At 37.2% G+C, this 26912-nt stretch overlaps 1 protein-coding gene across 2 annotated transcripts in view; it reads right to left on the bottom strand.

The window, feature by feature from the left end:
- Positions 1–26912, bottom strand: part of RIC1 (RIC1 homolog, RAB6A GEF complex partner 1) — a 48133-nt gene that overhangs the window by 3170 nt on the left and 18051 nt on the right. Inside the window, exons 4-24 of one of the 2 annotated variants that reach the window (XM_048930964.1) lie at positions 20937–21044; positions 19746–19888; positions 19401–19537; positions 18224–18315; positions 17098–17186; positions 16058–16202; positions 15527–15575; positions 15077–15229; positions 14609–14812; positions 13263–13301; positions 12924–13034; positions 11760–11849; positions 11327–11487; positions 10211–10349; positions 7348–7464; positions 5816–6544; positions 5420–5578; positions 5176–5309; positions 2140–2426; positions 1150–1344; positions 431–608 (exon numbers count right to left, since the gene is read on the bottom strand). In XM_048930964.1, the coding sequence (XP_048786921.1) occupies positions 431–608; positions 1150–1344; positions 2140–2426; positions 5176–5309; positions 5420–5578; positions 5816–6544; positions 7348–7464; positions 10211–10349; positions 11327–11487; positions 11760–11849; positions 12924–13034; positions 13263–13301; positions 14609–14812; positions 15077–15229; positions 15527–15575; positions 16058–16202; positions 17098–17186; positions 18224–18315; positions 19401–19537; positions 19746–19888; positions 20937–21044 (3459 nt within the window). The remainder of the gene's footprint in view (positions 1–430; positions 609–1149; positions 1345–2139; positions 2427–5175; positions 5310–5419; positions 5579–5815; positions 6545–7347; positions 7465–10210; positions 10350–11326; positions 11488–11759; positions 11850–12923; positions 13035–13262; positions 13302–14608; positions 14813–15076; positions 15230–15526; positions 15576–16057; positions 16203–17097; positions 17187–18223; positions 18316–19400; positions 19538–19745; positions 19889–20936; positions 21045–26912) is intronic. The other variant, XM_048930965.1, reaches the window with a different exon arrangement.

The following is a 26912-nucleotide window of genomic DNA, read 5'->3' as shown; positions in this document are numbered from 1 at the left end:
TCTGGACACACTGCAGAGACTCAGTGTCTTTCCTACGGAGAGGAACCCAAGTACTTGAGGTTTGGTCTCACCAGTGTTGAGTACAGGGAGATGATCACCTCCCTGCTCCTGCTGACAACACTATTTCTGATACAAGCCAGCATGCGACTGGTCTTCTTGATTACCAGGACACACAGCTGGCTTTAGCTGAGCATCAATTAGCACCCCTACATCCATTTCTTTCACAGTCTTCCAGTCACTCTGCTTCAAGCCTGTAGCACTGCTTGGGGTTGCTGTGGCCAATGTGCAGGACTTCACATTTGGTCTTGTTGAACTTTTTACCCCTTCAAACACAAAATCCTGTCATTCAAGTCTGTAGACATTTGTTTCTTTCTTGTAATGCTGAATACTATTCATTTACAGTTTCAAATGCAATGAGTATTTAACTTACCTCAGCTGAACTTGTGACTTGTGTGGCCCTTTACTAGCCAGTTCTAGTGAAAGATGTTCAAGCTCTGACTGTGTCAGACTTGGACTGGAGAAGTTTTCATCCACCATGGTCCAATCACCATCCACCATAGAACTTGTTTCAGTCAGGTCTGTTGCTGAACCAATGCTGCATTCATCACCTACCAAAAACATTCAGAAACAAAAAAAACCCACTTGCTTTATATTTCTGAAAATACTCCCTATAGAAATTGTTGAGTAACTGCAAAACATTGTATTGGTTATTTATGAAATTACTACCAGAATTCACCCATCAATATTTAAGGATTTAATTTCAGTTTAAAACAAAATACTTCAAAATGCTTATCAAAGTCCTTTGAATGCAAAGATCTTCATCCAGAGCAGTAGCAGACAGCAGTACAAGATGATGCAATGAAAAAATAATTTTTCTTCTCATTTAAACTCTTTCTTTTTTTTTTTTTTAGTTATGCAACTTTTACTTTACTTTTCTAAAAGTCATGGGAAAAAAAAACAAATGACATGAGACTAATTTTCTTAATTTTTCACTGTGTTTTCTTCCTCCCCCCACAGTTCAACATTATTTCACCAGCTGTGAGAAGCAACAATACAGCAATCACATGCAAATACTAGAATGTAGGTGCAATACTTTCAGGTGCATTTTTCCAGTGAGCAAACAGAAGGAAGTGTGACCAATTGACCAACCTTTACTGAGCAAAGGAGAAAGGAATGCATCTTGCATGTGTGGTCCATGGGATGAAGCTGTGTCCATCTCTCTCTGAGAGGAGCTGATGGTGCCAAGCCAGCTGCGACTGCGAGGTGTATTTGAAACCCCTGTGTCCATTTCCATACTTACAAAGGTGTCTGCTGACTGAGACTTTAGCAGCTGTTCCCCCATGGCTGAAAGAAAAGAAAAATAATGTAATGATCAAAAAGAAAATGTGTAAAGTTCCCTTCAGGTATTCCAGGAATCTGTAACTTGCAACTAAGTCAATACTCAATTTGTTGAGCTCAACAAAATCAAAGGAATATAGCAAGTTCAGGTATTTCAAGAATTTCTAATCAGTTTTTTACACCTGCACTGGCATAAAAGAACCATCAGGTAATACAGTATTAGCAACAACAGAACTAAACTGGTGCTACTACCAGGAAGAAGAATACTTGGTAGTGAATATCAGCTCTGCTGTAAGAAGGTAAACCAGTGTACTGAGAGAGTAATAATGCAGAGGAGGTTTACAGCAAGATTTCAAACTTCTAGTCCTCTACAACATAGAAAATTTTAAAGATGAGGAATGTTATTTTTTTTTTAATACAAAATAATTAAATTCTCATATAAAAACTAGGTAAAAATGCTGCTTTTTATAATGTTATGTAGCAGTTACACTTCAGCAAGCAACATCTCAGTCCAACTAACTATCTGCACAAGTTATATCCATTCCAGTACACCCAAGAAGGTAAGAAACCTCAGTAGATCAGACTGAGTAAATCAAGTAGATTAACCTCACTAAATCAAATAGAAGGGATGAGGTCTATGCTAAACAAATTCCCTTCAGAATATATACTCTATGTGAGAAGGCTACGCAGGTGATAAACCTCAGCCTGTATGCTTGGCTGAACTGAACGACACATTCAGGATGAGGGAAGTAAGACTGCAAAAGGGAAACCTAATTCAAATCAACACATATGTTACAGCACCTGTCTTGTACTTTCCATTCTTGAACGGTGAATTAATAGATGAAGCTGGCATGACTGGAAATGGCCAGAGGAAATCCTTGTGTAGTTTTTTCAAAGCAAAAACAAAGTCTTCCACACGGGCAGCTCTGGCTCGCTCCTTGCATAGCCAGCCAATGAGCTCAAAGCCCAACTGTGCTGCAAAACAACCCAGGTCTTTCAGCTTGATCTCTTCTAGCAGGCGCCGAGCATGTCGCCAGAGCATCATGTCAATGTACATATTCTCAGCACAGTCACTGTCTTTACTCCACCTATGGACAAACCAGACAATAGTCATGTGAAGCACTGAACTGAGTTGTATGGACTGCTGGCCACTGCCACAGTACAAGTGGAGTAATTTTCCATATACGAAGAAAAACAGCTTCCACCATTCCTTCCTGCCATATATTCTCTGAAATATCCCAGTGCCACAATAGGTAAAGTGAAATAATCAAAAGAAATTACTGCAGCAGCATCCATGGAACACCAACCAAATCATGAGCAATACAATATAATAAATAAACACAGCAGATGACATTGCAAAGTGACTTCTGAGAAACAATTTCAGAGAAAATTCAAGCATTAGTAATAAAATCATAGAATGTCCTGGGTTGAAAAGGAATTTAAAGATTATTCAGTTTTATCTCTTGCCATGAACACCTTCAGGGCATGGGGCATCCACAGCTTCTCTAGGCAGCTTGTGTCAGTGCCTCACCACCCTCTGAGTAAAGAATTTCCTCCTAACATCTAATCTTAAATTTCATGTCTTTTATTTTAAAGCCATTCTTCCTTGTCCCATTACTATCTGCCTGTGTGAAAAGTTGGCCTCCCTCCTCCAAGCCCTCTTAAAGTACTTGAAGGCCACAATGAGGCCCAGATCTTCCTTCACAGGAGATGTGGCTCCAGCCCTCTACAAAAGATGATCTCTTCAGGGTGTGTGCCAACAGCTCCACGCCTTCCTTGTGTTGGTGGCCCAAGACCTGGATGCAGTACTCCACGTGGGGCTTCACAGGGAAACAGCAGTGTAGCTCAGCAACACACTGCAAGATCCAGACATCCACCTCCGCTGCCCAATTGTCATCTCTTCTTTTGATAAAGCCAGGGATAGAGTTTCTTTTTCTGACCTGTGAATGCACACTGCTTGCTCATGTCATGCAGTTAATCCGCAAGGACCAACCACCCCAAGTCCATCCTTCTCCACAGGGCGTCTCTCAATGAGTTCTCCCAGTGTTTATACATATATGGCTTGTATTTACCCAAGTGCAACATTATGCACTTAGCTGTGCTGAATCTCATTAGGTTCATTTTTCAAGCTTGTTCAGGTCCTTCTGGATGGCATTTCTTCTTTCTCTCATATTAGCTTCTCCACTCAGCTTAGTGTCATCCACAAACTTGTGGAAGGCACACTCACTCAATCCCAATGTCTATTTCACTGATAAAGATGTTGAAAAGCATCAGTCTCAACATGGATCTCTGGGGGACATCACTCATGAGTAGCTTCTACCTGGATAGAGATCCACCACTCGCTGCAGCCATCCAAACAAATCTTTATCCATCAAAAAGCAACACCATTTTTCTCCAGTGTAGCGACAAGGATCTGATGCAATGTGGGCCTACGCCAAAAGCCACACGCAAGTCCAGGTAGATGACCTCAGGTGCTCTTCCTTTGTCTACTGATGCCACTGTTCCATCATAGAAGGCCACCAGATTGGTCAGGCATGATCTCCCTTTGGTGAAGCTGTGCTGGCTGTCTGAGATCACCTGATCATCTCTCATGTGTTCTAATACATCTTCTAGGAGGATCCAGTCCATTATCTTCCCAGACACAGACATGAAGCTCACTGGCCTTCCAGTCGTTCCCCAAGTCTTCCTTTCTTAAAAATGGGAGCGATGTTTCCTTTTTTTCAGTCATCAAGGATTTCACTTGTCAGTCATGACTTTTCATATATATGGAAAGTGGCTTAGCAATCACATCCGACAGCTCCCTTATGACTCTGGGATGCAACCCCAATGGAGTTGCACATGTTCAGTTTCATGAGGTGGTCTCTGACTTGCTCTGCTCTTACAGTGGGGGGATTTTGCTTCTCTGACCTCCAGCTAGAGGTTCAGGGATGTGAGAGGTTTGAGAAGTGTGACTGCCAGTGAAGCCCGAGACTAAACTTGTGGAGGACCCCAGCCTTCTCCATATTTGTTTTTGTGTATCCTGCCTTCTCATTTATCAAAGGGGTTACAGTCTCCCAGGTCTTTCTCTTCTGACCACTGTACCTGTAGAATCCCTTCCTGTTCTTTTTCACCTCTCTTGCCAAGTTCAGTTTCATCAGTGCTGCGGCTTTCCTGATACCATCTCTACATATGTGGAAATGCACACCCTTTTGAAACTCTTCAGATGGTGCAATTTATGGAAAATTACTCAATAAAAGGATTTAAGTTGGTACAAAGATTATTTTGAAAGCCTTATATATGGAAAAAACAAATCCAAGATAATAATGAGTCCTATCTCGCTGTTTCTTCTGAATATTAACAGTGGGTCAATAAGAACTCTGTACTGCAGCTTGAGAGGGATCCACCCAAAGGTATAAAATTTTCTGTGGGCCAGCAACACAGCGAGATCCAGATATGCACAGTATCACTGTGCAATGCTTTTTATGACACTGCAGTACTGTGAGTGGTTCATGGTATTTTTTAGCAAAACAGATTTTTCAAATAGAAGACATAAAATCTCACTAGCTATTTAAATTACTAAAAATGCATCCAATTGATTCAGTTTTCTGGTGGTCAGTAACATCCATTTGTTTCCATTTAAGTACACATATACAGACACACATATATTTACATGTGTGAATGCATCTTCATCTGAGAACATAAGTGAGGCACAAGCATTACAAGAGTCTAGAAATGACAAATACAGAAGGCTATGGAGAGAGATAACGATAAATTTAACTCTAGCACACAATACTTTAGCTTAAACTGGGAAGAGGGCTAGTACATTACCTAACAAAATAGAGAAGGAGAAGATATTACCTTTTTCCTGACGGGCCAGAGGGCATACTCAGTGTTTTTGTCAAGTTAAATTTGCTATGGAGATTCTCTGCTGATTGGGATAAACTAATGCTGCGATGTCTGAAGAATTCAAAGCCACTACTTGAACTAGGCTCCTAAAACCAAGAAAACCCAAACTTGCTATCAGTTGAGTAAACACGCTGTATAACAGCAAGATAGACCATAGAAAGTTTAATGCACAGTATTTGCTGTTTTCACCACAAACCTGAGTTGTTGGTGTAGCTGGAGGTGTCTCTGTTTCTCCAGAACCAATGGCTTTAAGGAATCTGATCATATGACGACAAAGATCCCACTTTCCCTGCTCTAAGGCAGTGTTAAATAGGAGAGTAGCATGCTGCCTACTAACTGCTGGAACTTCCATATTCTGCAAATAAAGAAGAACAATTAAGTCATTTGTGTTTGCCACTGAGAAAGTCAAACCTTATGTCACATTCAAAATTAACAGAATCAACTTTTTTCTGTAAAAGTAAGCTAGCTATTCACATTGCCCGATATTCCAATATTCATTACCACTGAACTTAAAATTTGTTCAACATAAGTAATTTTGGTATGAAGAATTTCTTTTTAAATAATACAGCTGCAACATAGAGCATACCAGTACCTGTAGGATAATGAGATAAGAGGCAGCTGTATCCAAGTCCTGGGCCATTAAGCACTCTTCAAATAAGTCCTTTGGGTTTCCTACAGCAGCAAAAAGATAATTCCACAGGGCATACTCTGTCTTCCTAGCACAATGAACAACTGTCTGCAGGAAGAGGGGGAATTCCGTAATGAATTTTGCCACAGTGGGAAGCAGAGGGTCGGGAATGGGTTCCCGCGAGGTAGCTTCTTCTTCCAGCACTTCATGAAGCATCAGTTCTAGTACATGAGGAAAGTATGGTAACGTGGCACAGGAGTGAGCCAAAAGCAAGGCTTGTTCACCAAGGTTCCTAACCAAGAGCTGGCGTAAAATGTGATGGAGGTAGATCTGAGAGGTTCTCTCAACAATAGAGAACGGAAAGAGAACCTCCAAGTGTTCTCTAGCACTGGTTTGAGTGTACAAACAGTCATAGAGCACAGTGTCATTAACAGCACCAAGAACCAAGGCATCTTCAAACAAAACAGCCAGTGGGTATATGTTGATGTGGAAAGGCAGCATGATCCGTCTTGACAGAAAGGAATGCGGCTTTCGATGATCTCTGGGAAAGAGGGGAAGCCAGACTTTCATACCTGCCCCACCACAGCTGAGCCAAAGAGCTTCCAATAAGTGGCGTTTGTGTTTGTTGATCCTGCAGGTAGTCCATACGTTTTCAACAGACTGGGCTAGTACAACTGGAGCACAAAAAGGCAGCTAAAAAAAAAAAAAAAAGGAAATATCAACAAAAAAAACCTGTGTGTCAAATAAATTATTCCTTGCTTTTAAACCTTCAGAGGAACACTTCTTTGAGCCAAGAATTTCTCTCTCTGAAAGGCACCTGAGAAAACACTACTTATATTTACTTACAAGATATCCTGTTCGTTTTTCTATTAAACTCATGTTAATCAGGACGCTAGAAGGATCAGAATAAGGGAGGAAAACAAAACCTGTTCTCTACTTCTTTGGGTAGCCTTTAAGTCCAAATGATAAAATCACTTTGAAGACAAGATTTGCTTGTGTTTGGACTGTAAACAATCCTTCATCTAAACTTTTCAGATTTCACTTTCCTTCATGTAGTGAAGAGGTTTTTTTCACCACCTCAGCAAACACTAATGCTTGAAGGTTCTGCTTTTAGGAACTTTGTAAATACATTCTGCAAAAATGGTAACATTCCATAAATATATAGAACAGTTTTAGATAGACTGGAGACCTTCTGTTACATATTTCGCACAGGCCTTTTATGTTAAAACTTGTATCTTTCATACAATACAAGCAGTAAATACTTTGGTTAGACAGTACCACAATTAAGAAGCAACTTTCACAAATTCTTAGGGGGAAAAAAACAATAATCAGGAAAGCAGTTATTTATTTCCAGCTAATAATTCATCCTGGAAAATTATATGTTACCTTTCATAAACATCTACCCTCCATTTTAAATTCCTGAACCACTCTCACCCACAATTTCTCCAGTCACTGTCATCTTTGAAGCCATCACAACATTTCATATGTTTACTCACATGCTTCCTTTGATTAGGATTACTATCCTTATCACGTATCTGAGGACCAGATCGATCCCTTTGCAACATAATGAGTTGTCCTGCTAAGTTTAGCATAATGCTTTCAGCTTCACAAGCCTAAGGATAAATCAGCGTTATGGAAATTACATTAGGAAAAAACAAAACAACAGAAAATCACAGGATTTTTGCATACACAACCACAACATAATACCAGAATAAAAACAATAAATTGACTGCACTGTCACTGCAAGAAAAGCTCACTATAAATAGCCATAAATTATAAGATGCTACATTTTCTGTTACCCTCTAAGACAAGTTCTGCCCAGAAAGGGGAGCAGTACAGAGTCCTCAGCTACTGCTTATCTGGTAAAAATAAACAAACAAAACAACCAACCAAAAAAAAAAAACCCCAACACAAAAAAAACAAAAAGCCAACAAACCCAAACCTATCCAACTTGTTCTGAGTTTTGCCTGCTTGAAGTAACAGGTATAAACAGGGCATGCCTGAACTCCACACATCGCCTTCCTTAGCAATTTTACAAGAGTTGACAAGCTACAAGATAAGATGCTGTGTAAACTTGCAAGAAATTAGTTACATAGCTGTAACTATGTTAAATGAACTGCCAGCTCCTGGTAAACTTAGCGCCTTGTTCACACGCCCACAACTGATCAGAAGCTTCATGATGCAGGTGTATTTACATAATTCTTAATCTGAATTGCATAATGCTCTAATTTAAATAATGTTCCACAGAAAATTGCAAATATGTGCATTATTTTTATAAATATATACATACAGATGTTGGCTTCTTCACAACCATTAGCCATGAGACTGTATTTATGATAGTGTGATACCTCATTCATAATGACATATCGTGCTAGGCTCTTTTCAGCAGTGTGCAACAATAGAACAAGGGACAATAGGCAAAAATGAGAACATGGAAAGTTCCATATACACATGTGATAGAAATTCTTTACTATGAGGATGCAGAGAACTGGAGCAGCCTGCCCAGAAAGGTTGTGCAGTCTCCTTTGGAGATACTCAAGCCCCTCTTGGATGCTTTTCTGCTCAACCTACTGCAAAGAAACTACCTTAACAAGGAGAGGTTGGATTGGACAATCTTCAGAGGTCCCTTCTAACCCCTGTGATTCTGTACAGTAAATTGCAAAACCGGAATTGAAATAACAATTGTATATATATGATGTTAATTTATCATTCCAAAAGGAATAAAAAACCTGAATATTTTAATTTGTTATGTTTTTTTTATATCCCTTATTTTAGCTTTCAGACATGTGTCTAGGCACACAATCTTTCAAATAACTGTTTTATCTGTTGTTTATTTGTTTAACTTCCCTTTCAGACCAAATGAATTTACTTGATCCATACAGAGACAATAAAGTCCAACTCAGTGCAGAAGGAGTCAGAAGACTGAAGCAGAACTGAGCACCTACAAACAGACTCAATTATACAGTTTTTGTGCAAAAGAGTAAATTATTGGATGCTTTGTTTAATAGATTTATTCCATGTATTTGTTATTGTCTAAAAATAAGACTGTCTTTTTCCAGCTAAGTCCATGGACACGGACAAGCCATTAGTACTTCAAGAAATTTGAAGCATGAGGAATTAAGGTCACTAATGAGTGACAACACTGAGAAGTCTGACATGTTACATCAGCCTTACTGCTTTGTTAAAAGGGCAGTATAATATCATATTCAGCACTAACGTTAATGGTTATCTTTCAATCACTACCAACATATTATATTTATATAAGTAGACAGTGTTGTGTAACTACTGGCTTGACAGCTTCTGTTTACCAGTCTGGGCTGTTTAAATCTGACCATTTGATTACGAGAGCTATTATGTCCTTTCAGGTCTTACTAGAAGAGAGGTAAAGATAAAAGTGAGACATCATTTTGGAACACAAACACACCAGAGTAAGCAAGCATCTGTAACATCTGCCTACTAGGAAAGCATGCAGTTGCAGGATTGACAGTTTGAAGATTATGAGCTTTGAGGAAGAAACGGTATAAAGTCAGTGTAAAGTTAAATTTAAAATAGTAGCAGTGCTCTAAAAAAATACCAATACCTTTTCCTCAAAATCAAGAAATGCTAGAGGTCAGGTATTTCACACGTAAGGACACATCTCACAGCAAAACAGACTATGAAATGACAAGCATACTGCCCCTTATGCTTTTGAAGAACACATGGAAGTCTCAGCTTGTATGTTCTGCTTTATGGGACACTAAATTAGAATAAGATGAAGTAAACAAAACCTTCAGATTTTATACCTATAGCAGAATTTCAGTGCCTGCCAGTGGCTCTGGTAAGTGAAGAAAAAAACAAATTTTCATATATCTAGAGGCCTATCTAACAGCTAGTCCAACTTTACAACTATCTTAAGGTAACTGCTGTAAGATTATAGGACTTTATAGTCCAGCTACTCAAATAACTGAGCTTATATCAGACAAAAAAATAAAACAGTTTTTCTTTACACTGCACTTTTCAGAGGCCATAATTATTTCCTACAGGAAGACACAGCATCAACCTTACATCTTAGTCACAGTTTATCAGCTCCAGTTTTCAGTATTTAATATATAACAGGGAAACATACCCCTGGCTTTATAGCTAAGTTTAATTTTTCCTCCAAAATTCAGCCCCAAACTTTACAACATGACAAGTGAAGATATGAAAAAGTAGTAAGGGTTTACTTCTTTTTTCTTTCAGTTCTCAAAATCTACACAATAAGCAAAATAGAAAAAATACACAAGTTTTTTTTACTATACAGAACTGATTTATCATTTATTCATCAGTCAATTTAACTTTTGAGACTTAAGCTAACAAATTCATGCAACAAATTCTTTGTACCTGCTGAGGCATCTTCAAGCTGATGCCAGTCTCTGTCCTCACAGATGTCAATGTAACAGACACTACAAGGAAGGGGTGGGGTATGTATCGAGACATGGACACTTCTTGAAGAATCTGGACACTGGCAGTAGCGTTAAGACTGAAATAAAATATAACTATTTAGCAATTATTTAGCAGTATTTTGCACAAAATTAGTATCCTGTAAGTAAACCTAACGAAAACAAGCAATTTAACCTCGCAAACAATTTTCTCTACAGATTGAAAATGATGCCGCCTCCTCCTCCTTTCCCCTTTAACCAGGTATCCATAGGCTCGACTACTTGTACTACACTGCATTATAAAATAAGCTTACTAAGCAAGGCTCTTGACCATTTCGGGTAACAGAACTGTGTGAGTGGATAGAATACATTATTATATACTTCAGAATAAGACTCCAGTCACCCTTCAGGTAATTAGATCTAAGCTAATTAGGGTTTTGTGGAAAAACAACATTGAAAATATTTTCCTCTGCAGAGGAATAGCTTATTTTCTGCTAAAAGAGCTCCCTAACTACTGAAATCAAATATATAATGAGGAAGAAAAATCACCCACTCAGATACTAAAAGCCTATCTGGGAACCTCTCTCTTCTCCAGGGTCACTAGTCTTATTCTCTGAAAATACGTCTCTTCATTGCTGCTGCTTTTGCATCAGAAGAGTTCCCCACAACACCGCAACCCAAACTTTTTTCCTTCTTTGCTTTTCCTCTTCCACCCTCACAAATTACTACCTCTAAGTTAGAAACAGTTTGTATTGAAAATACTCAGATAACTGGGTCTTATTCAGTATCTTCCTCTTCTGTCTATACTCAATTTTCAAGTTATTATCAGATAGAACATAGCACACATTTGTATAGGCATAGCTTGTGCACCTCAGTCATTAACTCCGCATCTGCATCTGTGTATTTGAATATAGCCATGTGACAAAACTCATGAATTATCAGTTGTGTACACAGATAACACTTATCCCTCTAACAATACATTTAAAAACGTGACTTAGCAAGTTTATTTTGCTCTAAGAATTCACGCAGACTGAGAACAGGTTTACATTACCCCAAGAAGCATTTACATACTACTCACCCTTCATGCCTTCTCTCGATACTGTAAAGGCAAATGGAACAATCTGCTCTGAACAATATTACAATGTCTCGGAAGACACTCAGTAGTAACGTGTTTGCTTGCACTTTGGTGATGTGCGCAAATGCGTTGTCAAGATTAGATGTTCGCAGGTAGATTCTCAGCTACAAGGAAAACCAGTAGTTTAAGTACAGGTACTGTTTACTAATAAACTGATAGCACTTCAAAATTCAATTATATTCATTTTGCTTTATGCTACTGCATCTAAACTAGTCAAAGAACAATAGAGCCAAATCTGAAGTACTGAACAAACTTCAGGAATTCCATTCCTTAGTTTGGAAAAAAAGAATTAATTGAAGTTTATCACATTTATACTACTGCTTTGGAATCTGATATACTAAGCAAGAGCTATTAACTTTGAAGAAAAATATCTCACCTCTTCCTGGTGATCATTTAAATTATAACATGCAAGAACAATGAAGTCATTCCACCAAGCCAAGCCACCTGTTACCATCATATTTTGCTCCTGAAAAGGAAAGAAAAGGCAGGCAAATAACAGACGCATGTATACCTATATGAGGGCAACTCTGAAAGTAATGCCTTCTATTTTATTATGTTGGCCTGCAACATGAGGCTGATGTTGATGGGATGGCAGCATAGCTTGAACTTTTCCACCAATATTTCATTATATTTGGCTGCCAAGTGACAGTCTGACAAAATGGCATCTAACGTGGAAGTGTGGATGGAGCAAATGTATGGCACCCACTGGCATTCACTGACACTTGCTAAACATTTCTGGAGACCAACCAGTGGATGTGAGCAGTGAGGTGGTAGATGTTATGCCCAGAGTAGTGACAGTGGAATCTCTGCAGGTGCATATTTTCATGAATGCAATATACAGGCTCTTCTTCATTGCTAACAAAAATGCAGAGCTAGTGGTGGTGTTTATGTTGAAAAACAGTGTTTTGCAGCTGAGAATTTGCTCTACCAAGTAGTTTTTTATGCTCTCTGTATCTGTTGTAGTTTCTATGGAAATTAACAGGAGAAACTGCTTTCGGAGGAAACTACATAGATACACAAAATACATATGCACATACACACATGCACATTCTGCAGATAATCTCAAAGCCTGACACAATCTACACAAACTTTACTGATAGTGGAAACAAAATCTACAAAAGCAAAGTTTTTGCTGTTTGAAAATAATGAAAGTACTGAAGAACTGTACATGAAGGATGAAAACCATTCTACAAAACACAGCTTTCCCTAGTTTACTGGCAACACCCAACTTTCTCAAATCAGCTTTCTTTTGTACAGAACTTATTAGCTTCACATTCAAAGCAGAGTTGCACTCAAACTCTCAGACAAGACATAAGGTAGCACCAGACCAAATGCAGTCATATTTGAACAGTTAATAATCAGGTACGAACAATTACACTAAAACTACAAGATGCTTCAGGCATTTCATTGAAAAGATACAAAAAATTAGTGCATCTACAGACTGATAATCTTAAAAAGTACTTTCAATTTTCTCTGAGAATCACATTCCAACAAACACAACCTCCCTAGTATTCCCTAATAAGGTTGTACATCCTCTCACCTGGGTAACGTTTCCAAACAGCTTCCATTTTTTGGTGAGTAAGGAATAATGTGCAAAACCAAACTTGCCAACAACAGCTACATTCTGCCCAAGCTTGTCAATAGCTGAATACTGGTCAAAAGAAAACAAAACAAACTCATCTACATCACCATGAAGTAATGAAGCAATACAAAGTCTGTGAAGTATCTTTATGTTTTCTACTTTTAATATCCAACATAGTCTTCTTTCTGTAATTTAAAACAGTGATTTCATCTTTAAGAACTCATCTAATCAGGAAGAATGATTGTAAGAACCCAATACTTCCAAAGAAGAAAGAATACGTTCTTAAAAATCACTCACCCTTATTGGCCAGTTGCTTTCTAGATAAGTACTATGAATCTAAAAGAAAAAAACATCAAAACAAACAAACAAAAAATTACCATACCAAGCTTCAATACAGTAGTGGTTAATTATAATACCTTTGATGTTGAGACTCCTTTTTAACCACAATTACTTTCTCCCCCAATAATACTACTGAATCATAAATGTTAGACTGTTAATACAAGAAATATAGAAGTGCATTAACAACATACAACACAACTTTATAGATGAATAACTAACTTCTCTCCCTTGAGGCACTTCTCTTCCATGAGAAACTTTCATAGGAAGTACAAATTTTGATAAATGCAGCAGTCAGGAAGGACTTCCAGTGTTGAGATGAAATTTCTAATCCAATCAGAAACACAAACCAGCATGCTCAAAAGCCTTGTTATGAAACCACTTCCCTGGGATGCATCAAATTACACCTTTGCCCTGGATTCCTCATGTCACAAGAGATGACAAAGAGATGATCCAGAATCAAACTCCGGTCCTTGGTCTAACACAAAGCAAATGCCTTCAGTATGAACTGTTAGATCTCAGAGGTATGTTGCTCTCCACAAAAATTCCCAGTTGTCCTAGTTTTCTTTCCACAGAGAATGAGGATTTTGCCCTCCTACCTCACTTTCAGAGTGCAGAACTGCTCTCTAGTCAGCTAAAGTGGAAATTCAATTGTATTCAGAATCTTACATATATGCTTAGTGTCACATGTTGCAATTATTGCTCTATGTGAAAAATAACATACTGGTACAAAATTTTCCAAATAATTTTTTTTAAAAGATCTCAAATTCTAGTATGGAAGATGTTAGATTAGAACATATTTAATTTTTCTTCTATGGCAGAGAAAGAAGAATCTCTGCTATTACTGATCTTGGGAAGTAATTTCTTCTTCCCAAGCTTTGTTTTGTGTGGTTTGAATTACATAGACAGATGCCATTTAAGACTACTTGAAATACAGCCAACATCATAGACTGTATTCATCAGTTTCATATGCTTTAAGAAATCTGAATAAACATACAAAGAACAAAACTAATCCCTAAGGATTTCTTGCATGTCACACTTACTCTCCCTCTCAAAGCACAGAGAAAGAATTTAGTTATTTCTTCCATCAGAATATCAAAAAGATATTCTGAGTTTCTCATTGATTAGACCACTAATTCATAACCAGAAAGCAGAGATGGTCAATATTCCTTTATCATTTGTCAAGAAGCCAAAAGAAAGTAAAATGGCAACAATTTTTTCTAGAGACAAGAAGTATGGCAAAGAGTGATGAGACTAACTGCAAATTCTAGTAAGCACAGAACACACAGGCAACCAGTAAGAAGTACCTGTACAACATGCCAATGTCGGTGTCCTAGTAAAGTGCTTAAACCCTGAGAATCTAAACTGCCATCTGAAAATGGAACTCTTTCCCTGGTAGGCTTATGTTCAGAGTATGCTGAAGTATTTCTTGGATTCTGAGCCTGTGTTGCATCCCCACAGTTCAAATACAAACGATCTTCTCCTTGCAGGAGGACTTGTTCCTGGTTACTCTATATTAAAACAAAACAAAATAAAATAAAATTAACCTTTCGCTCTGTGTACAGGAAAAAAAGGAAAAACATTTGATCACTGTATTAACAGATTAAGCAACATGAAAATCAGGCACTATAGCAGTTCTCAATCTTCGCATCTTTTTACACTGGTAGGTTTTATGTTACATTATTTCAAAGCCATATTTTTAAACAATCATTCCACAGACTTTACAGTGACCAGTTTAACAAAGAATAACTCAATAAACAAACAAAACTCCTTACCATACAAGGGTTGACAGTGAGTGCACTCTTGATGAAATGAAACTGCAGAATACCACTTTGGTGAGCTTCGCTTTTTGTATCTCTGTCAGACTTGACATTTTGAGAAGAATTTCCACAAATCACCCACAGATGATACCCTTCTGAACCCCAGGTCTAAATGTAAGCAATAATAATTAAAAAAGAAAACAAAAAAACAGAAGCATTTATCCTTACAAGCAACATTAAAAATAACGCTTTCCACACATACTTCATTATCAAACAGATGAAAAAAATCATCAGCTGTTCCTTCTTCTCTCAAAGAAACATTTGCGTTAGGAAGAACATTACACACACATTAACAATTAAATGTAATAAATCCAAAGAAAGCCAGTTTGGTTTTACTACAAATTATTAAAAAAAACCAAACCAACAGGCACCCCCCTGTGACAGTATTTTTATATTCATACTTACCATAGAACTGATCTTTAGAGGGTCCTTTTTAGTACCATCAGACTGATACCTTGAAAACAGAACAAAAAGAGTTTGAGTTTGGAATTACTTAATCAAAATAAAAAATTAACTAATCTTTGCATTGTCCTATGATTCTGTATTTACACTCATCTTCAACTATAAAGCCTAAAAGGTAAAGTGATGTTAAATGATGTTAAGTTTCTACAGTAAATGTAATTGTTATTCCTGGAACGTATATATATATATATGTATACACACATACACATACATGTATATATATATACATGGGCACCAAGCAAATTTTAACAATGCTTTTCTGCCAAAGTCTACCTTCAGCGGAATTAGCTTTTATGGGCAGAAAGATCACTACAAAACTCCTATTCAATAACATTCAATGATCTCCATAGGTAAGGAACTATAAAAGAAAAAGATAAAAAACTAAGATAATGTATTAGTTTCCAATTATCTTAATTAGATAAATGAAGTGTTCTAATATAGTATTTTATAATTTAGTGAAAGAAAGATACTCACGCAAAATCACCTCCTAAAGTACAAATAAGCTGAGCACCAAAAACACTCCACAAGGACAAGCCTCCACATTCCCAGGTCACCATAACAACACAGCTATCAGGTGACCATCTGATTAGCTTAACAGGCCCTGTTTTATTCCAAATATCTGGTAAAAAACAGACAGTAAAATATCATGTGAAAAAATGTCATGTTCTCCAACTGCTCTCATCTTAACAGTAGAAACCAATTCTTTGCTGCTGTCGCCCACTTGAATAAAAAACAAATTAACAATCAATTTTCTTTCAAATAAATCTTGGGTTTAATGGAAAACTAAAACCACATGAAAACAGGCCAGAAACACATCATACTACGACAATCATATAATTGCAATTCTGGTAAGATGGTTTTCAGGGAAAAAAAAGATTTTACAGCCACTCATGAAACTTCTTCCTCTGGCACATCACATGACTATGAAACTCTTATTTACCTTTTATTTATTTATTTTTTTTGGTTGAAATTTACAGGCATGCACACTTCCAGTTCAAGACATAACTCATCCCTTTTTATGTTCCTCACTGATAAGCCTACATTAACAATTGGGACTGCTGGATTATTCAAAAAAATATTTTCTGTAATCTTAGGACTCTGCATGTCACTTATTTCAAGTTATTTGAAGTGCCTCTTTTATTACATTTGTTATCAGTTTTGATAATAATTTCTGATTTTCTTCATAAGTAATGGGAAAGTGATATAAAGATGACGTGTGAACTACTGAGACCTGCAGCACTTCAAAAGGCACAACATGACAGCAGCACATGATCTGTCAGCTATCTGTCAGATCCGCTCAAAATAAAAAACCTCACATATGGAACACCCAAAACTCAGAAGCAAGCAGCAAAAAGAGCAAATACAATAAGAGTAATTCAGTATACACGTGCAAGAGTAGTAACTAATGCTATCAGTGGTAAAAGAAGAAAACAGTTTTTAACTAGTTAAAAATATGGGGGTTTTTTTAGTGCCCAAAAAGCAGCTGGAAAATTCAAGCAATAAAATTAGCTCACCAGGATATTGTTTTGGTGTTAGCTCCAACTTATGAGAAAACTGCATGGCTCCAGTGGTGGTATCTATTGTATAAACCTGCACAGAGCCACTGGAAGAGATTACAAACACTTTAGACTACAATCCATTTGAACTTCTCCTCAATTTCAAGATGTTAACAAAAGGGTTACATCTTAATTTTCATACTCTGTTTTATACATAACTCTGTTTTATCACTAACTCAACTTGTCCAGATGCAACAGAACAACTTCTTTACAAACTTGTTATACAGTACGTAGAACAGATATACGTCATGTTACATTTACATACATATTTTGAGGATCAGAAAAAAAAAAAAAGTTTCACAATAATTAATACACCAAGACTTTTTAATTCTCTGTAAACATATGTGTAGATATGATCCACACATTTTTATGGCTTCCAACTGCATTACAAGCTGTACGAGCAAATTCCATTTTTACTAGGTGCTAAGGGGTCATCAGGAGTGCAGCAGTGCAAACTAAGATCTATGTATTACAGTAAATGTTCTTCAAAGGCAATTGCCAACATACTGTATCATTACTACTAGAAGAACACTACTTCATAAGACAACCGAAAACCTGTACGATCACAGTCTTATGAAATACTCTGAAAATCCAATACACTTTTAAAACTGTAGTTCCTCCTATATTAAAGAAAAAAGTAGTAAATAAATACCACAGCTACTTTTTTTTTTTTTAAGGTTAAATTCTAAATAGTCCTATATTTAAACAGGCAACATTCTTCCCAATCAAAACATACCATTCTGTCAGTTGGCTACAAAATGCTACTTCCATTCAATATAATTAACTGCTTAAAATTGACTTCCTAATGCTCCTTTGAAACTAACTGGGACAGTAGCACATTTCCAATCCTTGCTACTGGTCTAGACACTTTATTTCTCCTCAAAGCTGAAAAAAAAGCATCAATTGCAATTTCAGTTCAAGTAGGCCTTCCCTCCTGGTTTCCTGACACAACATAATATACTAGGAAGACTGACCATTTTCATTCTTAAACTTCTGCAACAGAAGTTGGTGAAAATAATCAAGTACTTGTGTTACACAAGGAAACACATATTTTTCCCCAATGAACCACCCCTACAAAACTTACTTGGCACATCCAAACGCCATTAGTCTGTATTTGTTATTCACTGCCACACAAGTTCCATCAACCACATCTTGTGCCCAAACACCATGGAGTTGCTGTAAAGAAAGGAAGTCATAAAATGTTGAGTTAAACAGTGCTTTCATTCAAAAAACCCACTTTCTATCCGTGCGCTACCTATGCATTCCATATAACTGATTTGCTACTTGACTGTCATGACCTCAGTAAATTTCTATTACAAATACTGAAGTTAATGACATGGCTCAGGTAAACAGCTTCCCTGTACACTGGCATCCTTTTCTATATTTTTAAATAAGTAATTATGAAACCAGGTTATATATACAGTGGACTTTATTTCAAAGTTCTGAATAATCAAAGCAAGTCATTACCTATAAGGTAAGTATATCCCTGCTACTACCTAAAAACCAGTAGGTAGTACCAAGGATGGAAACAAAACACAAAGCAGGAGAATAAAACCCTCATCTGCAATCACTGAAACTGTAAATATTGTAAGACTGTGAAGGAGTCTAGGCCCAAGTAAATAAATTCTTTTGATTTTTTTTTTTTTTTTTTGTAATAGAATAAAATAGTTCAGCCAGAGGGGACCCTTCAGATCATCTAGTCCTTCTGCCTGATTAGAAGAGACTGAATGATAAAACGTAAGGTTTGTAGGCTGAGCTACGGAAAGAAAGTACATAGCTTAGAAGAGCTCCCAAGAAACAAATCCAGAAATATGCTTGTCACTATGAGAAGAATTATACTTAATTTCAGCAGAAAGCTAGAAATAGCTACAATACTTTGCCACAGGAGAAACCTCTTTTTATCACTTCACTTAAAACTAGTAAACAAACTGTCACAGACAGAAATAAGACCTCAGAACTATGATGGCATTCCAAAACAAACAAAACTAGAAATTTTACCTGCTACTAATTACTCTCTCCCAGTCAGGTATGGCCACTGAAGCAATCTAGTTCAAATATTCAATTAGAAATATTAAGTACTAATATAAGTACTGCTCTTATGCCAACTCTTAAGGTTTTTTTTGTTTTGTTTTGTTTTGTTTTTTTAAGATTATTTCTTTGTATCTGAACAGAAGTTAAAATAGAAAGCTAACTGGAAGATGGAGACCAGGGAATGGGTATCTATTGTAGAATGCGTGCTATAAATACTAAAGAGAATATACCTCAGCAGTGAATCTACTTGACACTGGCGTAATGAAACCAACTCTGCCGTCATTAAAAACAACTGCAAAACCATCAAGCGTGGCACAGTACTCCATATCTCTGATATAAACATCTTCAAATCCCAAAAATGAACCTGCTGATTTAAAAATATGTCAACATAGTGACAATGCAAACCAACAACTTCTCAGTTACTTACTACTTCACAGCAAAAGCTGATTTAAACAGGCTATTTTGTCCACATTTTAAAAAGGCAAATTTTTCTAATCTCCATTTCAAAGCACACTGTATTTTATATTAGACAATATTTCTTCATCAAAAAGACCCCACAATATATATATATATACCTCGAGAAGATTGCAAGTCCACGGAAAAAGGAACTGTACACAGGTTGATGGCCTTTCTTCCATTGGTCATACCATCCCAGTGAACAAGATGGAGAAATCCATCAGCAGTAGCAACAAGTAGGTCATCTAATGTGGACTGCAAACTAACAAATGTATTTGTAATTGTTTTTAAAATTTGTAACTCAAATCAATGTCACAGAATTATCAATTAGTGTAACAAATATCACATGACTGCCTTTTGCATAAATAAGTTTGGAAATTATATCAATTAAGTTATAATTGTATTAGCCTTTTAGACAGTAGGAAACCAAACTTATAAAATACAGTACCTCTTTGTCTTATTTCAGGAATCAGAAATTATTAACAGGTCTGTATCATCAGAGTAGTTGTTTAAATGGTACACGAAGATCTGTAGATCATACTCATAGTACTTTTACATAATAAACATATAAACATATAATAGAATAAACATAAGATGTTGCAGACAATCAACTATTTATCCGTAGCAGAAAATTACCAATATCACCAAGGCTGTACACAATACTTCCCATGCTCTCATTAAGCTCATTAATTCAGCAGACGCTGGACTTCTCCTAAGTAATTCCCAAAAGATCTCTAAAATTCTGAAAACTTGTTAATCATATGTATGTAAATAACAACCTGAAGCCTTCTAGGAAAGCTCTTCCCAACATTTGCTACATGTATTTCAATATCCATTTTCTCCTTTGAAGACTATTTCCAATTTGCACTTTGTTGTTCTTCCATCCCACCCCAATACTATGCAGTTTCACCAATTTCTTACGTTAAGTAGGTACAGAAAAGGCAATCACCACAGAAAAGTTGAGGTAAACAAAATCTTGCAGATGAAACATCTGCAGACGACTGGAGGAAATGCTGAAATTCTGCCTACATACTTGCCTATGTACCTATGTCTCCATTAAATATCTAATCCATACTTTGAGCCCACATGCAAACACATTTTATAGTACCGTAATATGGAATATAAATGTATTATGTACTTTTTTATATAGTGAAAATACATTAGCAAGCACAGAAGGAAAGAATTCCTGATTTCCTGAATTCCTTTTTCACCTTCTCAAGCTTTCTAAAGCTTCCTATCCAGTTTCCTCTTCTCTTTTTAACAAGTAACTGCAATAAACAGAAAAGTTCCAATGCAATTAATGAACATACCTTGTGATAGAAGCTTGTAGGTCCAACACTTTCTTCATTTCAACATTTAAAGAAGGAGCACATTGTTCTTCTTTGTAATGTGGGGTTCCCTTTATATGTGGGCTTCCTCTAAAACAGAAAGAAATGCAAACATTGAAACAAGGTGCCAGTCAAAAGAGGTAAGAGTTATTTTTAGAGTTCTTACTGATTTTTTCTTATGTATATCAGACATCTACTACCTACGAGCAACACAAGTTGCTCCAAAAATAATGCCTCCTATTTATTTCCACAGAAACTACAAGAGACAAAGATCACAATAACACTATTTGATAGAGAAAATTCTCAGCTACCAAGCACTAGTTTTCAACAGTTACCACCATTAGCTATGCATTTATGACTGTGACGCTCAAGAGCCTGCCCATCTGCACCAGTATAGGCAGCCCATTGTTGCTTGTTACCACTGCTGAAACGCAACACCTACCACCTCACTATGCTCACATTCATTGTTTGGCCAATGAATGTCAGTGGGTGCCATTTTTTTTCACAAGGAGGAATTCAATGACACACCTTTGATCCATCCATGCTTCCATTTCAGATACCATTATGTCAGGCTGCTCCTCTGCTGCCATCTGTCATATGGCAACATGTAAAGGAATACTCTTGGGAAGGTTCAACCTCTACTGCTGTACCACCAACACCCACTTCTGACACCAACATAATAAAATAGGGAGTTACTTTCAGAACAGCCCTTGTACAACACAATTTTAAAGCAAAAATTGTGATTGGTAGTATCATCCTATGTGTCTATAAGGAGTACACAAGCAAACTAATACAACGAGCAGACAATGAATGTTACAACAATTGCACATTCAATCTTTGTCAAAAAGCATGGCAGGTTTAGACTGTAAAACACTCATGATTCTTCATCTCCTTTTAGCAGATGAATGTTTCCATCTTTAATGTCTCACAACTCAACAAGCAGACATTTACTACAATAATTCATAGGACTACTACACTACAGTAAATTATCAGTAAGCCTTTGACCTACCAAGAAAAGGGATAAAACAGATGACTGAGAACTTCCTTAAAACAGACCATTAAGCTTTATGTTTCTAGATAGTGAAAGCTTCTAGTGTATATTTTCCCCATTTTAAATTTCACACTCAATTCTCAAACTAAATATAACATACTTATTTGTTTAGTTTAGTTTATTCAATGTGCCATATGTTCACTTAATTAAAAAAAAAAAAAACTTGACCTCTGCAAGCATTGTGACTTGACATCATCCTGTGCTGAAATGAGCATCACTCTGGCTAACAAATCCAATTATGCACTTCAAAGACACTGTAAACAAGTTAGAGTTTTGCCTAACAACATTAGTCAGAAACAAATTTATACACAAATCTATGTCATCTTGGGTCTTAGCTAAGAGAATACCTCACCCTACAGCAAGGCAGCCAGTGTAACTACACAATACATACCTGCATAATAACAACTACATAATAACAAAGCAGCTGCAGTTTTTGAGACGTTTGATATCACAGTGACACTTCAACCTCTTTCCTGACTTTCTTGATCTCAGTTGGCTTTACGTACCTTAATTTCATTACCATTTTATAGCAAAACACTGCATTCAGATAAACTATTCTTTGATGTATACTACACATATTCTTAAGCAAAGCTAAAGATTTATGCTAGCTGAGGTAAGAGAAAAGCAACCTTTAACAAGGTAAAGTTTACAGACAAATATTAACATGTTTTAACAACAACGCCATGGGGGTCACAGAAAAAGAAATATCTGTAAGGCTAGTTAATTTAATGTCCCCAGACTGCACACCTTGTCTAAACAAGTATACATAAAAAGCATAAAAAATTACAAAACACAGCTGACTTGGAAAAAAACAAACCTCATAGTAGCCAGCTATTCTTTAATCACTATGCATTTCTTGGAAGTTTCACCTGATTTGTCCTTACATCTTCTAGAATCAGGTATTTAAAAGATTACAAAAAAAATAAAAAATAAAAAAAGCTTAGCTCCTTCAAATCTCTGCTACTACCTGCAATGTATAATCCTGGGGATTGGAGAAGGGGACAGAAAACAACTAGAAATGACCAGATGTTTGAGCCTTTCAGTCCATGTGGACACACAAACTCAGACAGACTCTTCCCAAGCAACATGACAGGACTGTTGCTCATCTAGAATCAGTGTTATAACTCAATCTTCTAATCAAACAAAAAAAAATAGACAGAAAAAGATTGTGTAACATATAAGTGTTATTGTAACACACCATACAATGTAACTGACAGGTACATAACCAAGTATAAACAGCACTTTTGTGAAGGACAAAATACAAGCCAGAATGGGAACACCACAGCTGGAAAGATAGGTTTTTTTTTCAGGAAGATAATATTTCATTAGGGCAGACTTTGTTTTTCTTTAAACACCTCTGATAAAAATAGTATGTGAGAGTATTTCGGATTTCAGTTTTCTGATATTTTTTATCAATATATTTGTTTCAAACTGCAGAGTACATCTTCTTCCAGACAGCTATTATCATGCTGATGAAACTCAAAAACTTCAGTATTTTAATTTATTGCCTATAGCTAACAATCCAAAGTAAAGCCTGACCATGGGTGCAGGGAGAACACGGTACACTGTGTTCACACAGTCCACATCTGCATGAGTCAGCCTTACTAGTTCAGCTACTTTGACCTTTAAACAAAGAATTTGCTCTGCTGACAGAAGCAGGAAAGAATGTTTGGCCTGCATTGCCATATCAGCATCTGCTACTGTTGTATCCAAATTCTAAGTAAGTCTCTGCTGTGCAAGAATTGAGAGGAATGGACATTCCAGTAACCAACTAGCTACACGCATTTCACCTCTATTCTAACCTCATTAAGGAGACAACCAAAATCACTTTCGTGAAATTAAAGAACCTGTGCTTGAAACAATAGAGAAGAAACCGTAAGTGAAAAAGTGAGTGGCAAATGAAACAGTGGAAAATCTTTATTATATTTTTCAGAGTTCAGTCTTAATTCCTGCACAGATGAAGCATCAAAGCATGTTTTTCTAGGCCTCCAATCATTAACTTTAAAGATACTGGCCATATCTGTTAACATAACTAAACTTCTGCATAAGTCTCTTAGCATTCAGAATGAGGAAAAACCTCCCACTTCATTAGTGATCCAAGAGAAACCCAGATATAGAATCATTTGAGTTGGAAGGGACCCTTAAGAGTCATCTAGTCCAACTCCTCTGCAATGAGCAGACACCTACAGCTGCATCACACTGTGCAGAGTCCCGCACAGCCTGAATGCCTCCAGGGACAGGACATCCACCAACTCTCTGACCAGCATGTTCCAGGGCCTCACCAACATTACTGTAAAGAACTTTCTCATATCCAATATAACTTCTCCCTCTTTTTGTTTGGAACCATTTCCCCTTGTCCTATCACAACAGACCCAGCTAAAGAGTCTGTCCCCATCTTTCTTATAGAGCCCCTATAGACATTGGAAAACCACTCCCAGTTCTCCCCAGACCCTTCTCTTCTCCAGACTGAACAGTGCCACTCTCTCAGCCTGTCCTCACAGGGACAGTGTTTAATCCCTTGGATAATTCTCGTGGCTCTCCTCTGGACAGGCTCCAACAGGTCCTTATCTCTCCCGTACTGATGACTCCACATCTGGACACAACACTCTAGGTCAGGCCTCATCAGTGCAGAGAAGAGGGGCAGGATCACCTCCCTCACACTGTTGGCCATGCTTCTTAGGATATGGTTAGCTCAGGCTATAGTTAGCTTTTTGGGCTGGGAGTGGACACTGCTGGCTCTTGTCCAGCTGCCCATCCATCAGTACTTCTAAGTCCTTTTCAGCAGAGCTGTGCCCTACCCTTACATTCCCCAGCTTATACTGAAGCAGCAGTCGCCAAATGCAGTGACATGGAATGTGTAGAGTACTGCATTATTTATTTTTTTGAAGGTAGAATAAAAGCCTTTTAGTGATGTTTCAGATCTTGAAGATCAAAATGTATTTTTTTTTATGACCATATTCATTCCCTGTTCCATATTTTACATTACACTCTAGATGCTTATTCACAAAAAACTAGCATTATACATTTAAACAAAGACTCTGTAAGATGCTGAGGATCTAAACAACTCATGAATGACTTTTAAAATAAGGGTATAGAAATATGGTAAACATAATTTCTCCTTTTCCAAAATTCATTCACTAAGCATTTCATTCACTAAGCCCTGGAGAAGAGGAGGCTCAGGGGAGACCTCATTGCTCTCTATAACTTCCTGAAGGGAGGTTGTAGTGAGCTGGGGGTCGGCCTCTTCTCTCGTGTCATTAGTGATAGGACCAGAGGGAATGGTTTCAAGCTACGCCAGGGGAGATTCAGGCTGGACATGAGGAAGTATTACTTTTCAGAAAGGGTGGTCAGGCACTGGAATGGACTGCCCAGGGAGGTGGTGGAATCACCGACCCTGGGGGTGTTCAAGGAAAGGCTGGATGTTGTGTTGAGGGACATGGTTTAGTGGGAGCTATTGGGAATAGGTGAACGGTTGGACTGGGTGATCTTTTAGGTCTTTTCCAACCTTGGTGATTCTATGATTCTTTTCCCACGTTAATCTGATGTAGATTTCTAACCTGACTTTCCCCAAACTAAAGAGAAGCATATACGTAAGTGAAATGCTAAAATTCTTATTGTGAAGTCACATTCTGTTGCATTTATTTGATCCTGCAGAGAGAATTGGCTCTAATAATAAGTAATAAGTAAGCAAATAATAAAGTAATACTTTAAATCTAATAGAATGCTATGTTGAAAATAAAAGATACAAGATCCAACACTGATAAAATGGAAAAAGGAACTAAAAAGCAAAACAAAACAAACAAAAACAAACCATCCAACCCAACAGTATCATCAGTTCCCACAACTCACAGCTGCTTGGGAAGTAGTGGAGACACTTCTGAAAAGCACATTCAAAACTCTAGACTGGTTCATTAGGACATATATTTAGAACAAATAACTGAAACACAGGAAGTAAAATATTTTTATACATATTTTGGACTATCTCCACAGTTGCTGCTAAAGCGGTTCCTTCAGTAGTATGCTTTGAATTTTATATACATATATATATATGTATATATATATATAAACATATGTATGTTTAATGTTTCAGCTAATAAAAACAATAAGCAGACCTAGGGAAAAACAATAGAACAAAGCAATCAATATTTGCAGATGAATTTATACCACCATCATCACCTTTAAATACAAGTTTTTAATTACAAGCCACTGTCTACCATGCTTTTACGATCAGTTCTGAAATAAGTAAAACAAAATTGCACTATGAGCCTTGATTTCCACGTAATCTTAATTTTCTGACCTCTAAACTTCTTTATCTCCACCAGATACTGCAGCCAGCCATCAACACATAAAATATGTCTGGTTTAGTCCACATCTATATGCATGCAGACAGAAAAAGCCAGACAATCAATGATTTAAAGAGAGCAAATGAAATAACTATGAAGAGTGAGGAAAGATTTTAAAAAGTAATTCTCCATACAGTCTTTTCTACCACAGTGAATAATAGGTTTCTGTGGTTTGAGAAGTACCGCAGTGTGGTTGATACAGCAGAAGGAAGGGATGCCATCCAGAGGAACCCTGATAAACCCAAAAGGTGGGCCTTGTGAACCTAATGAGGTTCAACATAGGAAAATACAAGCTTTTGCACTTTGGTCAAAGTAATCCCAGGTATGTATACAAACTGGGAGAAGAAATCCTTGGGAGCAGCCCTGTGGAGAAGGACTTTGGGGCTCTGGATGATGAAAAACTTAAAATGAGCCAAGAGAGTATGCTTGCAGCCTGGAAGGCCAATGATATCCTGAGCTCCAACAGAAGAGGTGTTGCCAGCACAGCAAGGGAAGTGATTGCTTCCTTCTATTTTGCCCTCTTAAGGCTACACCTGGAGTACTGCATTCAGGCATGAGGACATC

The sequence above is a fragment of the Lagopus muta genome, chromosome Z (genome assembly GCF_023343835.1).
Source record: "Lagopus muta isolate bLagMut1 chromosome Z, bLagMut1 primary, whole genome shotgun sequence".
Lineage (NCBI taxonomy): Eukaryota > Metazoa > Chordata > Aves > Galliformes > Phasianidae > Lagopus > Lagopus muta.
The sequence above is the reverse complement of the archived record's forward strand: the minus strand, read 5'-3'. Positions and strand labels throughout refer to the sequence as shown.